This window comes from Sparus aurata, chromosome 10, assembly GCF_900880675.1.
Source record: "Sparus aurata chromosome 10, fSpaAur1.1, whole genome shotgun sequence".
Classification (NCBI taxonomy): domain Eukaryota; kingdom Metazoa; phylum Chordata; class Actinopteri; order Spariformes; family Sparidae; genus Sparus; species Sparus aurata.
In genome coordinates this window covers 596,090-611,147 of record NC_044196.1, presented here as the reverse complement: position 1 = coordinate 611,147, position 15,058 = coordinate 596,090, and the positions used below count along the sequence as shown (strand labels likewise).

At 40.9% G+C, this 15,058-nt stretch overlaps 2 protein-coding genes across 3 annotated transcripts in view; one reads left to right on the top strand and one right to left on the bottom strand.

Annotated features, from left to right (window-relative positions):
- LOC115590052 (zinc finger protein 239-like) overlaps nucleotides 1-15,058 on the bottom strand; it is a 285,383-nt gene that overhangs the window by 112,726 nt on the left and 157,599 nt on the right. The gene's annotated exons all lie outside the window — the stretch shown is intronic.
- The window catches only part of LOC115589959 (uncharacterized), a 37,989-nt gene that overhangs the window by 4,281 nt on the left and 18,650 nt on the right, over nucleotides 1-15,058 (top strand). For both annotated transcript variants that reach the window (XM_030431156.1, XM_030431157.1), the window contains exons 2-3: nucleotides 7,072-7,410; nucleotides 12,569-12,913. In XM_030431156.1, the coding sequence (XP_030287016.1) occupies nucleotides 7,072-7,410; nucleotides 12,569-12,913 (684 nt within the window). The remainder of the gene's footprint in view (nucleotides 1-7,071; nucleotides 7,411-12,568; nucleotides 12,914-15,058) is intronic.

Here is a 15,058-nt window from a genome sequence, read left to right as displayed (position 1 = left end):
AAATGCGACGTCGCACACCCTTAAACCACGCAGCAGCCATGTTGAAACTCTCAGGTCAGTCTGATCCTGATCTGCAGAGATATTTGGGGAACACACACACACACACAGACAGACAGACAGACAGACAGAGATTCCTTGCTTTTATAGAGAGATTATGTAAGTTAACAACACAGCATGTAACTACTGTAAACTGGACTAATTGGTTCCATACATCACTACAGCAGCTTCAGTGGAAGAAGTTCAGCTGGTTGTTGTCGTCTGCTGCATCACAGACTGTTCAGGTGAAGCTCTGACACCTGTTAGCTTCACAGCTGTTGACTGGAGAGACAAAGTAAAAGCATGTTGTTTTTAGAATAACAAACCAGATCGATCTTAAAGATTTTAAAGTTAATTTATTTTTTAAAGTTTTTTATTATTTTTCATAATTATAAACATGAAATGTACAACCATACATACAAACAAGTAAAACAGACAGAAAGGAGGTGACGGAAACAAAAATTAAAAACAAACAAAAAACAAAACAAGACATAGGCAGGTAGGTAGGCGGTTCAATAAATAACATTATTTGGATGAGAGGGGCAGTCCATTATTCAGGTAGAGTGTATGACCTTAATGCAATACATCTCAATACAAGACAATAAAGAACATCCATACATGGTTTAGCTGTTCTCTCTTGATATATTTTTGCCAAAACTTTCCCACTGTTCGTTTGTCATGTCATTTTCACTGTTTAACCTCCCTAACATTTTCTCACATGCAACAATTTCCATCATCTGAGTTCTCCACATATTCAGCGTGGGAACCTGAGGCTCCTTCCAACACCTCAAAATTACCCGTGCACAAGTCATCAGGCTAGTTTTTAAAATTCCAAAATTATGTTTGTTTAGGTGTGATACCATAGTTCTGTCTCCAAGGAGACAAAGTCTTGGTGACCTGGGAAGTTCACAATTCAGCCACTTGCCAATACAGTCTATTACATTCTCCCACAAGGGGAAGATCCTGGAACATTCCCATAATGCATGAATAAGTGTGCCACTTTTTTCCCCACACTTCCAACATAGATCATTGTTAAGTAAACCCATTCTATTAAGTCTTGATGGGGTAAAATAATATCTATGAATTATTTTATACTGAATAAATTTGCCTCTGGCTTCTCTTATGTATTTTTCAGTGTTGGAAAGTATCCCCTCCCATGTTTTTTCATCCGGCGTGCAAGACAAATCCTTCTCCCATATCCGCTTGAGATTACTGCAACCACTACTGTTTGTCCAAGGACACATTTCATACCATTTTGATGCTTTATGATGCAGTTTAGGTAGCTGTAAATAACACTCAACTGGACCCTTATCCTGACCAGCGGGAACAACCTCTTTAACACAGTGTCTAATTTGTAAATATTTCCAAAAATGGCCACCGCCCTCCAAGTGAAATTTTTCCTTAAATCTGGTATATGAAAGAAAATTACCATTTTTGAATGAATCATCTATTATTCTAATATTTTTTCTTAACCATTGAGCCCAATAAATAGTCTGTCTATCTATCTTTATTTTGATGTTATGCCATATGGGTGCATATTTTTGGGTATACTGAGAAATTTTACATCTCTTATGTACCTCTTGCCAAACCGTTTTTGAATGTTCTAAAATAGGGTTGATCATTTTATTCTTTTCATGCTTGACTGTTTGTGCAAGAGCCTCAATGGGTCTAAAGGGGGAGGTGAGTTCCCGCTCAATCAGGACCCAGTCCAGGCCAGCACCGGTTTCATCCCAGTGTTTTGTAAGCTTGGACATTTCAAATGCAACACTATAATATTTTATGTTTGGTAGTGCCAGACCCCCTCTCTTCTTAGACTCACATAACTTATCTATATGAATTCGAGGTTTTTTCCCATCCCAGAGAAATTGTTTTATAATTTTGTCATATCTTACTAGTTGTTGTTTTGGAATACATGTGGGTATCATCCCAGTAAAGTAGTTTATTTGTGGAGCTACAACCATTTTTATTGTATTTACTTTACCCCATAGAGTCAGACGTAGCTTACTCCAGTTATCCAAATTAACTTGGATTTTATCTAATACTTTTTCCATGTTGGTTGTCATAATTTCCCCTATGTCTAGCTCTAATTCTATACCCAAATATTTCATCCCTTTTGGTAACCACTTGAAATTAAAGGCAGCTAGCTGACTGCTTGGACATTTTTGAGATATTGGCATGGCTTCTGATTTGTGCCAATTAATACAATAGCCAGAGACTTTAGAATATGCTTCAATAATTTCTAGTAGAACTGACACTGAACTGATTGGGTCCCGATTCAGTACCAGAATATCATCAGTATAAAGAAATAATTTGTGTTCCCTGCCGCCTCCAATAACTCCCTTAATTCTTGACTCTGCTCTAATCAATGCAGCTAATGGTTCTAAGAAAATTGTCTAGTTGACCTGGTTATATCGAAAAACTGAGATATTATTCCATTAGTAAAGACGGCAGCTTTAGGGTTTGAGTCTAAGACTCTTAGCCATCTGCAAAAACTATCCCCAAACCCAAATTTCGAGAGAGTTGCAAATAAAAAGGCACATTCCACCCTATCGAAAGCTTTCTGTGCATCGAGTGATATGGCTGAGACAGGGTGGGGGTTCGTTCTATTCATCCAAATTAAATGCAACAATCTCCTCATGTTATCAGCTGATGATCTATGTTTTATAAATCCCACTTGATCTTTGTGAATAATTTTTGGTAAGACCTGATCTAATCTTATTGCTAGCGTCTTGGATAGTATTTTGCAATCAACATTTATCAGGCTGATGGGTCTATAGTTAGCTGGATCTGTTGGATCCTTATCTTTTTTTGGTATTAATGATATAATGGCCTCCTTAAAACTTTCTGGGAGTGAACCATATTGAAACGCTTCTTGGAAAACCTCCGTGAGAAATGGACTGAGAATGTCAACGTATTTCTTATAGTACTCCACCGGAAAACCATCTATACCAGGTGACTTCCCGGTTTTCATGCCCTTAATTGCCGCTCTAACTTCAACCTCTGTTATGGGAGTATCTAAACTATCCTTTTCCTCTGAGAGAAGTTGTGGTAGCTCCACCTTTTGGAAGAAGGAGTTCAGGTCTTCATCACCAGTCGAACATGTAGACGTATACAGATCTTTATAAAAATCTTTGAAGACTTCATTAATTTTGTTAGCTGATGTATATAGTTTATCATCTTTTCTAATTGCTGTAATAGTATTATTTGAATCCAGGCGTTTTAATTGTTTTGCCAATAGTCGTCAATTTTTTTCACCATTTTCATAAAAATTTGTTCTGAGCCTAAATAATGAATACTCTGCTTTTTTGTTATATATTTCATGTAGCTCAAATTTTAGTTGACAGATTTTCCTGAAACCTTCATCATATTGTTCAGCTAAATGCTTCTCTAATTTACCTATTTCCTTCTCCAATAGTTGTACTTTTTCCTTATTGTCCTTTTTCTTCCATGAACTATAAGCTATACATTTCCCCCTAATAAACGCCTTAAGTGCATCCCAAACAGTAGCTAATCTTTCTGTTGTCCCTCTATTAATGTCTAAAAATGTCCCAATATCCCCCCCAAGTTTTGTAGCAAATTGTTCGTCTTGTAATAGACTTGTATTTACTCTCCATCGTCCAGCTTTACCTTTATTAGAACGCAAATCTATATGTAATTCGACGGGTGCATGATCTGTTATTGCGATAACTCCTATATTGCAGTCCATTACCAAATCAACAAGTGGGCCAGCAACCAGGAAAAAATCTATTCGTGAATAAGATCTGTGTGAATGAGAATAAAATGTGTATTCCCGTTCTTTTGGATTTACAAGTCTCCAGATATCTATCAAACCTAGTTCTTCTCGTAGAACATCTAATGTTGCTCTGTCTCTGGGGGATGTATCTGTTCTGGCTCCACTACGATCCAGATAATTGTCCAATGTTTGATTAAAATCTCCCCCCAGGATAATCTGACCATCTACATCCCCCAGTATTTTACTGACCTCATGAAAAAAGGATGTATTTTCTTTGTTGGGAGCATATAAATTGCAAAGTATTACTTTAACTCCATTAACAAGTGCTTCCACAACTAGAATTCGTCCATGAGAGTCTTTGAACTGATTCAGTACAACAAAAATCAGCTTTTTGTTCACAAGGATAACAACCCCACAGCTCTTGCTTGATACTGAGTTATAAAAAACATGGCAGACCCAATCACGTTTCATTTTTATAGCTTCATCTTGGTCTCTGAAGTGTGTTTCCTGAATATATGCAATATCTGTGCCTTTAGATTTAAGATAGGTGAGTATTTTTTTGCGTTTAATTGGCGTACTGCAGCCATTAAAATTCCATGTCATTATATTGATATGTCCACTACTCATTGCTTCCATAAAGTATATATACACCTGCTTCCTTCCATCTTCATCCACAGATCTACCCCTCACTCCTTTAATACACATGAATGCCATACTCCTGCCGTCATAAAAATAATAATAAGAGCACCTCCAATACACAATACAAAATAACAATAACTCAAAAAACACTGTCTTTAAAAGGAACATGACAGTGTACTAAGCCTTAGGCCTGATGTGATTACGGTCCGTGTAGGTCCTGTAGACGGTACCTCCTGCTCCTCCCACCAACCGTCCGGTTACAGCAGCGCCCGAGAATCCACGTCTCCCCCGTACCTTCAAAATAAAGTTTCGCTCTCCCATATGTTCATATCACAGTCAGTCATTCTCCGTGTTTTGGACATTTTCCCGAACAAAGGCCTCAGCCTTCTTCGGGTCGGTAAAGCTCAGTCTCTCCCCCTTCCATGTAAACCTCAGAGTTGCCGGGTGTGCCAACGTGTGTTTCACCTGTTGATCCCACAGAGCTTTCATTATTGGGGAGAACCGCCTTCGCTGGTCGGCATGCTCCTTGGTCATGTCTTCGTAGACGGAGAGTGTACAGTCCTCCCACCATATCCCTCTCTCTTTTTTCGCAGCCATCAAAACTTTCTGCCGGGCAGTGTAACGTAGAAATCTCACAAGTATCACCCGCGGTGGGTTATTATTACCTGGCTGAGGTCCTCCACTTCTGTGGCTCCTCTCAATCTCATACTCATCTCCCTGAAGCCCTAATCCTTCATTTAGTATCTTCTTTACGTAGTCATTCATTGCATTCCCGGTTTCTTTTCCTTCTTTCAGTCCAATCAGCCTAATGTTTTTGCGTCTCCCTCGGTTTTCCTGGTCATCAACACGGTTCCATAGTTGCTCCACTTTCTGTCTTAGCACTTTATTTTCATTAGCCATGCTGGCTGTGCTATCCTCCATGTCACCGATGCGACTTTCCGCTTCTTAGAGACGAGTTTGTAAAGCATTCACATTGTTTTTGAGCTCTGTTGTGTCCAACTTGATTGTCGCCACATCGCTCGCCACTTTATTCAGAGTTGTGCTCATCTTCGCAATTTCCGCGAGGATATCGCCCATATCGTTTCTCTGGCTAGCTTCGCTGCTGGAGGGACTAGCAGGGTTAGCTTCGATGGTGGCTGAGGTCTTCAAGCACGTTTGCACACTTTGTTTCTCCTGGTTCATTGTACGGCTTAAATCTCGTAACTCCGTGTAACTTGGGGTTGTGTAGAAGCACCAACAGTTTACGACATTAACTATACTTTCAAGGAGAGTTTATATAGTTCAATTGTTGTTAATTGTCGGCGAAGGACGGGAGCATATCTAAGGCGCTGCCATTCCCCAGGTCCTGCTCACGTGACTCCTATGCTTTTTCATATTGCAGTCAGTCACACAGCACTTATAGCCGAGGTTACCTGCAACCTGGATGTACAAAAGTAAAAAGTCGTAATAATATTAATGTTTTCTGGTCATTATTCAACACCAGCGCTCAGGAACAACTTGACTGCAGTGTGGATGAACTTGACCAAAAGGCTATAATCCTAGTTAATAAACATTATTTTAATTGAGATGAGAGAGAAGTGAAGCATGTCAGGAAGTAGCCTAAATGCAAATAAGATGAACTGTTTCTTTGATTCATGGAGTAAATGAGTTTAAGATCAGAAAGTCTGATGCAACCTTTTGAAAACATGAAACTGACAAATTAATGCTATTTCACTAAAATAATTAAAGAAAATAAAAGTTTTTACAGTTCAGATCAATGAAAGATACATTTTTAATGATTTCCTATTGTAACAAAGCGCATTTCGTTACTTGTACATTTTGCACATGTGGGTAATTATGTTCTTTTGCACAATAACTTAAAGGTACAGTGTAGGAGCCACACATTGCTTTGCCGAGAATTATGTGGGTTTCGATTTGTTTGGTCTGGTTGCCATGGTGATATGTCAGTTTGGGTCACATGGTCACCGGTAGTAGGTGACATTAAGGGCTGATTCACCTGCACAAGGAGAGGAGAGAGGTGGGTTAGGTAGCCGTAATTTTTGTTGACCGCCCTTGTATAAGTCTGATCGTGTGTAATCGAAAGGCCGCTATAGCTCTTTTTCGTTTATTAAATACCTATGAAAACGTAACTGGACTCAGCGTGTTTCTCTGTATCGGCAGCAGCGCGTCATACAAATATACAGGACCTCTTCTATACCTCTCAAGCGACTTTAAGGGATTGGAAAGCCGCATCATACAGTAATAACAGCACTTTGCACTTTAGTCACGATGGCACTTTATTTGCCAAAGTTTGCACATTGCATATTTGCACAGTGCATACTGATATTTACATTACTCTATTTATTGAATATTTATTGAGTTATTTATTAGACCTTGTGACCGCAGGTGATTGTATGTCTTGGGGCAGGTGTGGCACTCGGCACTCGGCTCCGCCTGCAAGAGAGGAGAGCGAAGTTGAGCTCCGATGGAAAGACGAATGTGAAAGTGAATGTTGCTGTTGATCACATGAGAAAGTTGAAGCAGCTTCATGTTTCACAGTGTCAACAGATGTTCTGAGTGATGAGTGGATGTCTCCAGGTGATATCAGGGTTCCTGTCTGTTCTCTGCTGTCCTTTACTCATCTAACAGCTCCTCCTCTCTACATCTATGTTATTGGTTTATAGAGCCTGAGGTGATGCGAGTGAAACCTGGACAGAATGTAATTCTGCCGTGTCAGACTGGTGACGTAACCATCAAAGCTGCAGAGTGGATCAAATCTGAGCCGAAGCCACCAAAGAACATCCTGTTTTGGAGAGGTGGACGCTTACAATCAGAATACCAGCAGCACTCATCCTTTAAAGGTCGAGTGCAGCTGCTGGACGGTGAGCTGAAGAATGGAGACGTGTCTCTGATCCTGAAGGACGTGAACAGAGAAGATGTCGGTACTTATGAGTGTCGAGTTAAAACAGATGATTCAGCAAGTTTGAAGACAATCAGCATCGTCCACCTGCTGACAGACCCAGGTGAGTGTGTGTAGATCAGTGTGTACGTCTGTGTGTAGGTCAGTGTGTACGTCTGTGTGTAGGTCAGTGTGTGTCTGTGTGTAGATCAGTGTGTGTCTGTGTGTACATCAGTGTGTGTCTGTGTGTAGATCAGTGTGTGTCTGTGTGTGTCTGTGTGTAGATCAGTGTGTGTCTGTGTGTAGATCAGTGTGTGTGTCTGTGTGTAGATCAGTGTGTCTGTGTGTAGATCAGTGTGTGTGTCTGTGTGTAGATCAGTGTGTGTCTGTGTGTAGATCAGTGTGTGTCTGTGTGTAGATCAGTGTGTGTGTCTGTGTGTAGATCAGTGTGTGTGTCTGTGTGTAGATCAGTGTGTGTCTGTGTGAAGATCAGTGTGTGTCTGTGTGTAGATCAGTGTGTGTCTGTGTGTAGATCAGTGTGTGTCTGTGTGTAGATCAGTGTGTGTCTGTGTGTAGATCAGTGTGTGTCTGTGTGTAGATCAGTGTGTGTGTCTGCTGATCCACTGTTCACTTATGTGCTGACTGATGTTCACTGTCACCTCCAGAGAACCAGAACAGAACCTTCACTCCTCTGTGTTGTTCTGGTTGGTTCTGGTTAGTTCTGGTTTGTCTGACTTTGACTGGATGAGGAGAGACAGGGTTGGCTTGTTGGAGAGCAAAGATACAAACATGAACTAGAGACTCAAAGGTTTGATCCAACTGGCAGTGAGTGAAGAGTTCACCAGTCACATTTCCGGTACGGTGTCAGGGCGGACGATTGTGTAGAGTGGGAGCTCCCAGAAAGGGCCACAAAATCCACAGAAATTAAGTTTAATTCAATATTTAATGAACCATTAGAATGGAAGGGGAAAGGTATCTAAGGGCTCGAGGCAAATCAGGCCTGTAACCAGAGAAAAATGAGAGACAGGCGGTGGAGAAAGAAGATGATAACAACGTCAGCGAACAGGTCATGTGTAGCCTGCAAGCTAGCATCAGCACCATACACACAGAGATTAAAGCTATGTCTTCAGATATGAAGACAGAGTTCAATAACTTCCAAGACATCTTCTCCAGAGTTATGAAAAAATAACTAGCTGATTTTAGAGAGGACGTCAAATGTAAGCTAAATTAAATCGCCACTGCATTATTCATGGAGCCACTTGCTCAACTAATTAGAGAAGATGTTGAAATAACAGGAATTCTATTTAAAGAGACAGAACATGTGATATGTCTGTATGAATCTTACCTGAATACACTTATGTCTCTCCTCGAACAGTTTGGTTCCTATTCAGGACACAAATTAAACAGACAGAAAACACAAATCTTGCACTTAACTATCTGCCACACATGAACATACATGAGAAGTACAATCTTAATAGGAAAACTACTGATATTAAATACCTCTTTGTTATTATACCAAAGGATCTCACTAATATTTATAATGTTAATTACTGTCCCATCACCACAAAAATAAAACAGATTTGGAAAGATGGCACCTTTAACACTGAATATGCATAATCTGATAGAGATTATACAGATGATCATATAACATATTACGATTGTTGTTCCTCTTTCAAACTCTACCTGCACAGATACCAATAAACAGTTCAATGAGTGGAAACTAATGATCTCCAGGTTCATCTGGAGGAGAGGAAGCTGAGAGTGCAGCTGAAAACACTTTATTTACCTAAAGAGAAGGGAGGAATGACTCTGCCATGACTAGATTATTATAAAGCAGCACAGTTAAGATATTTAGTCTGTTGGTGTAATGATGATTACAATTCAATATGGAAAGAGCTAGAATTAAACCAACTGACTGTACCTCAACTTCATACTTCAATCCATTCTGAGTGATACAACCACTAAGATCCTGCATTCAGATAAATCAAGCTGATGGACAATGTTCCTCTCAATATGTGGTTTAAAGAATGTAGTAATGTAAAACTGGAGAGAAATATACTGCTGCTAGGATGGTGATAGCATATAAAAGAGATTTTAGACCAGCACAGCTGATTCAAGGTTTAAACAGTGGATCAGGAAAGACATCACATCCTACAGCTTCATTTCAGATAATAAGGGATTAAAAAGTTTCTACAGTCTTCATGACAGCCACAGTTTAGACAAACAGACTTCTACAGGTATTTACAGCTTAGACATCACTTCAATATGAATATTAAAATTAATGAGGTAAATGAAGTGAGTCTCATAAATGTTTGTACTGATGCATATAAGGACAACGCCCAAAGTAAACTAGTATCTAGACTGTACTTAAATATACAATCACTCTACTTTATACGTTAAAGGGATAGTTGAAGTGTGGTCATATAAAGAACATATCTATAGTGGATCTGTTTCCTGCAGTAATCAGCGATCAGCGCAGCCTCAGTTTGGAGCAGCAGAGAGCCGCTCCAGCCCAGACGCTCAGCTTTGTACTGCAGTGAACGGGTCCAGAGAAAAAGAGAAATATCCCTGCGTATCCCTACGTGGAAACTCTGACCCAAACAGGTGATCTGTGAGCGGCGAAATACAGTGTGAGGCCAAGTAGCACTCATGCGTAGGGATACGGAGGTTCTGCGGTTGAGAAAATGTAGTGCCAAAAGAAAGGGCGGTCTGACGGCGATGTGAATTCTCTGTATACAACGTACACTTGAAGTGATGTAGATGTTTTCAGGTGAGCCTTGTTTCAGGTGGTTAATTTCTCTTTTTCTCTGGACCCGTTCACTGCAGTACAAAGCTGAGCGTCTGGGCTGGAGCGGCTCTCTGCTGCTCCAAACTGAGGCTGCGCTGATCGCTGATTACAGCAGGAAACAGATCAACTATCAGTGTTGGGGAAACTACTTTAGAAGTGTAGCTTGTAAAACTACATGTAGTTCAGCCTGGCAGCAGTTTGAACAAACTACATTTCTACCCCTGGAGAAATGTAGTTTGGAAAACTACTGCTAAAAAAAAGTAGCTTTAGCAACTACTTACACTCATTATACTCATTTAACTCAGCGTTAAATAAATCAACATATGGTGTATGTGAAACAAAATATAATAGCCTACAAAAAACACACATGCCAGAAGAAATATCAAGGGGAAAAAGTAAAAAAAAAAAAGTCAAAATTCTTGTTGTTTTCTGCTTGCAGGGCTCACATACAAACATGTAGGTCGTGTCTGTAGATGCTTCTATATCCAACATGTACATGCTGAAGTGTGGCCGTGGTTGAGCTGGTGCGTTCAGGGCACATCGGGGGTAACGGAGGGTCGTCCACGACATGCTTGTGCCATATGAGCACTGCCTTCATAGCACAAAGCCCCGCCCACTCTGTGAAGCACTTGAGTGCTGCCAGGGCGAGCCAATCAGAGGCAGCGTCAGCTTAGCATGTCATGACATGTTTCATGCCTTTTTTTCAAAGAAAAATAAAAATGTATGTCATATAGTTCTTTTTTTAAATAAAAAAATATTTCATGTTATTGGCCAAAATTGTAGTTTGTAAATTGAGTAGTTGAATTACACAAAATGACCCAAAAAGTAGTTGAATTACTTGACGCAGTACAAAATATGAATGTAGTTTAACTACCAGCAAGTTACAGCAGATTGTAGTAACTACATGTAGTTTACGTCTCCCCAACACTGTCAACTATAGATATGTACTTTATATGACCCCAATTCAAAAAACTCTGAGAAGAAAGTTCTCACAGAATGGTCGACTGGAATCTGAACTCTGATGGAGACAATGTGGCAATTTACCAGCTGACCACTGCAATCCATCCTATTGGAGAGACTGTAACAGAAGTGAAATCAAGGCTGGGTTTTGGCACAATATACTCAAGTAATATACCAGCTGAATGTAACACTCAGGAATAACTAAAAAATGTCTCAACAAAGAACCACCAACAAAAGCAGAGTGGATAACGAATGTAAAAGGAGATAGAGAAACTGACCTTCTGTCTAAGACTTTGTATAGATATATTTCATAGATATTGGATCAAATGGTTATCACACATGAATATGGATATACCACAGACAGATATGCAGGTAATAGTGTTGTTACACATGCAGATACTTTCTCATGTAGTAAAGACAAGAGGTGAAAGGAGTCACTGATTATTATTTCTCTTGGTGACCTTTTATGTTAGTTTCTTCTGTATTTTTGTTCTCTTTTGATAAAACTACAAAATAAAGTTAAAGGAAGAAGGAGAAGAGTAGAGCAGAGCAGTCCCTGAAGCTGAAGTTGATGAGTCTCTGCAGCTGTATGAGACAGAAACTCCAGCTGTCCATGAAGACTCACTGTGAAACAGTCAGACAGAAACAGTCCAACAGGCACATCCACACTAACATCATGACATGAATGTGACAGTGAGGCTGTTTCACAGACTGACTGACAGAACCAGAATCAGAAGTCCGTTTATTTGCCTGGAAACTGGGAAATGTGTGCATCACAGCAGCCAAAGCACAGTTCAATATAACAATAGACAATAATATAATAAAAATGTAAGACGATGAGCCAGAGCAACATAATGTATACAGATATAAACAGTGTGGCAGTGTGTTGTTATTAATAAATAATAAATATAAGTATGAAATCTGCCCAGTTAATGTAAACTAATGGTGTCTGTCTCAACATCCACACTAACATCATGACATGAATGTGACAGTGAGGCTGTTTCACAGACTGACTGTGGTCCAATCAGATCAATCATTGATGATCATTAAAGAGTCACTCTGACTTTATTGAAATGTGATGTGTATAATTAATCAGGTTTGAATTTAAAGATTTAAGACTGAAAGTGTTTCTCCATCAGTGATCCGACTGTATGTGTTTTATCTGACGGAGTCAAACTGCTGCAGCAGAGTAAACAAGTCATCAGTCATATTACAGGGAGTTCTACCTGCTCACAGTGTTTACCACATGACCAACAGGGGTGTTAAAGGGCCAGCACGTATATTATTACTGTCACTGACTTGTACCACTGTCTGGTGTCTGTCTGGATATGAAAGCTGCTCTCTGATTGGCTGAGTGGATGTTGGCTGTTCATCACATGAGAAAGTTGAAGCAGCTTCATGTTTCACAGTGTCAACAGATGTTCTGAGTGATGAGTGGATGTCTCCAGGTGATATCAGGGTTCCTGTCTGCTCTCTGCTGTCCTTTACTAATCTAACAGCTCCTCCTCTCTACATCTCTGTTATTGCTTCACAGAGCCTGTGGTGGTAGAGGAACCAGTGGGACAGTATGCAGGTCTGCCGTGTCAGACTGGTGACGTCACCATCACAGCTGTAGAGTGGACCAGATCTGACCTGGTGGCTCCAGACTACGTCCTCTTTTACAGAGATGGACGCTCAGATCCAACCCACCAGCACTCATCCTTTAAAGGTCGGGTGCAGCTTGTGGACGATGAGATGAAGAATGGAGACGCATCTCTGATCCTGAAGGACGTGAACAGAGAAGACAACGGTACTTATGAGTGTCGAGTTAAAACAGCTGGTTCAAGACGGAACAAGACTGAGACAATCAGCATCGTCCGGCTGCTGGTGACAGACCCAGGTGAGTGTGTGTAGATCAGTGTGTGTCTGTGTGTAGATCAGTGTGTGTGTCTGTGTGTAGATCAGTGTGTGTGTGTCTGTGTGTAGATCTGTGTGTGTGTGTCTGTGTGTAGATCAGTGTGTGTGTCTGTGTGTAGATCAGTGTGTGTCTGTGTGTAGATCAGTGTGTGTCTGTGTGTAGATCAGTGTGTGTGTCTGTGTGTAGATCAGTGTGTGTCTGTGTGTAGATCAGTGTGTGTCTGTGTGTAGATCAGTGTGTGTGTGTCTGTGTGTAGATCAGTGTGTGTGTGTGTAGATCAGTGTGTGTGTGTGTAGATCAGTGTGTGTCTGTGTGTAGATCAGTGTGTGTCTGTGTGTAGATCAGTGTGTGTCTGTGTGTAGATCAGTGTGTGTGTCTGTGTGTAGATCAGTGTGTGTCTGTGTGTAGATCAGTGTGTGTCTGTGTGTAGATCAGTGTGTGTCTGTGTGTAGATCAGTGTGTGTGTGTCTGTGTGTAGATCAGTGTGTGTGTGTCTGTGTGTAGATCAGTGTGTGTGTGTGTAGATCAGTGTGTGTCTGTGTGTAGATCAGTGTGTGTGTCTGTGTGTAGATCAGTGTGTGTCTGTGTGTAGATCAGTGTGTGTGTCTGTGTGTAGATCAGTGTGTGTCTGTGTGTAGATCAGTGTGTGTGTGTCTGTGTGTAGATCAGTGTGTGTGTGTCTGTGTGTAGATCAGTGTGTGTGTGTCTGTGTGTAGATCAGTGTGTGTGTGTGTAGATCAGTGTGTGTGTCTGTGTGTAGATCAGTGTGTGTGTCTGTTCACGCATGTGCTGACTGATGTTCACTGTCACCTGCAGAGAACCAGAACAGAACCTTCACTCCTCTGTGTTGTTCTGGTTGGTTCTGGTCTGTTTGGCCGCTACATGTATCTGATTACTTTGGTCACTAGTTACTCTGCAGGTTCAGATTACTCTGTGTTTATAGGCTGTTAGCTGTGACGTGTGACCAATCAGATGGTGTTGTGGGCGGGACATTGTGTGAGAGGAAGCTGCATCAGAGACAAAGCAGCAGATTTTAAATGAATCGATTTGATCAGCAGTCAGACAGAAACTTCAGCTCAGTGTTTCTCCAACTGCTGCAGGAAACAGAACCAAGAAAACACAGAACAGAACAAAAAGGAAATAATCAGAGAACAAATAAAATGCTGTCAGAGTCTAATATTAATGAAGCAAACCTCTAGAATAATCAGACTCTGATATGACTTGTTATCAGAAACAATAAAAACCAAACTAACAAACAAACAGATCAACAACGATCTCTGCAGCCGGTCCTGTGATTGGCTGAACTGTGACGACTGCTAATAGTTCTGCAGGACCCAGAAGTTGACAACCAGACTGAGAAAGGTTTAAAGAAGTGTAGTGACAGACGGTCAGGTCATAGTGCAGGTGAAGAGCTGCAGGTGTTGAGTGCAGAGAGGTCTGTGAGCACAGGCCTCACCTGAGGTGGAGCTCAGGTGTGCTCAGAGAGTCAGCCGGGTGCACTGACAACAGCTTTTAAACTCAGGGAGATCTCCCCCGGTGAGCATCACAGGAAGCAGCTTGAACTTTTCCAGCGAAGCAGCTGTTGGAATGTTGGAAAGTTGAGCTCAGTCCTGGTGTCAGTGGACGGTCAGCAGCAGCAAAGTGACGACTGGCTGTGAACTGATGTCCTCCATGTGTTTCTGAAGTGAAGCTCAGTAAAGAGGACTTTGTGCTTGTTGTAGTTGTGACAGGAAGATGAAGATGTTTGTGGTGTTTGTGATCCTCGTGCACGGTAAGATAACCTTCCTCCCTCTGATCTGATCGTCACCTCGGTCCAACGTCATGTCTTTAATGTGGATCTGTGTCATCTTCACTTCATCAGTGTGTTTCAGCTGCAGGACCATGTTTTCTTCACACAAACACATGAAGAACAGATTAAAGGCAGCAGATGTTCACTGTGTCTTTAAACCCTGATGAATGTAGAAGACTGTACAGTCACACTGTCCTCACTTCTGTTCTTCAGGATTAGATCCCTGCAGCTCGCTCACATTCTGATGGCTTCTGTTCACAAACGTAATAATGATGCTTTGCTGACAGCAGCGTCACATGTGGATGTAAATGTTGGCCTTCATTCACACAGAGTCTGAG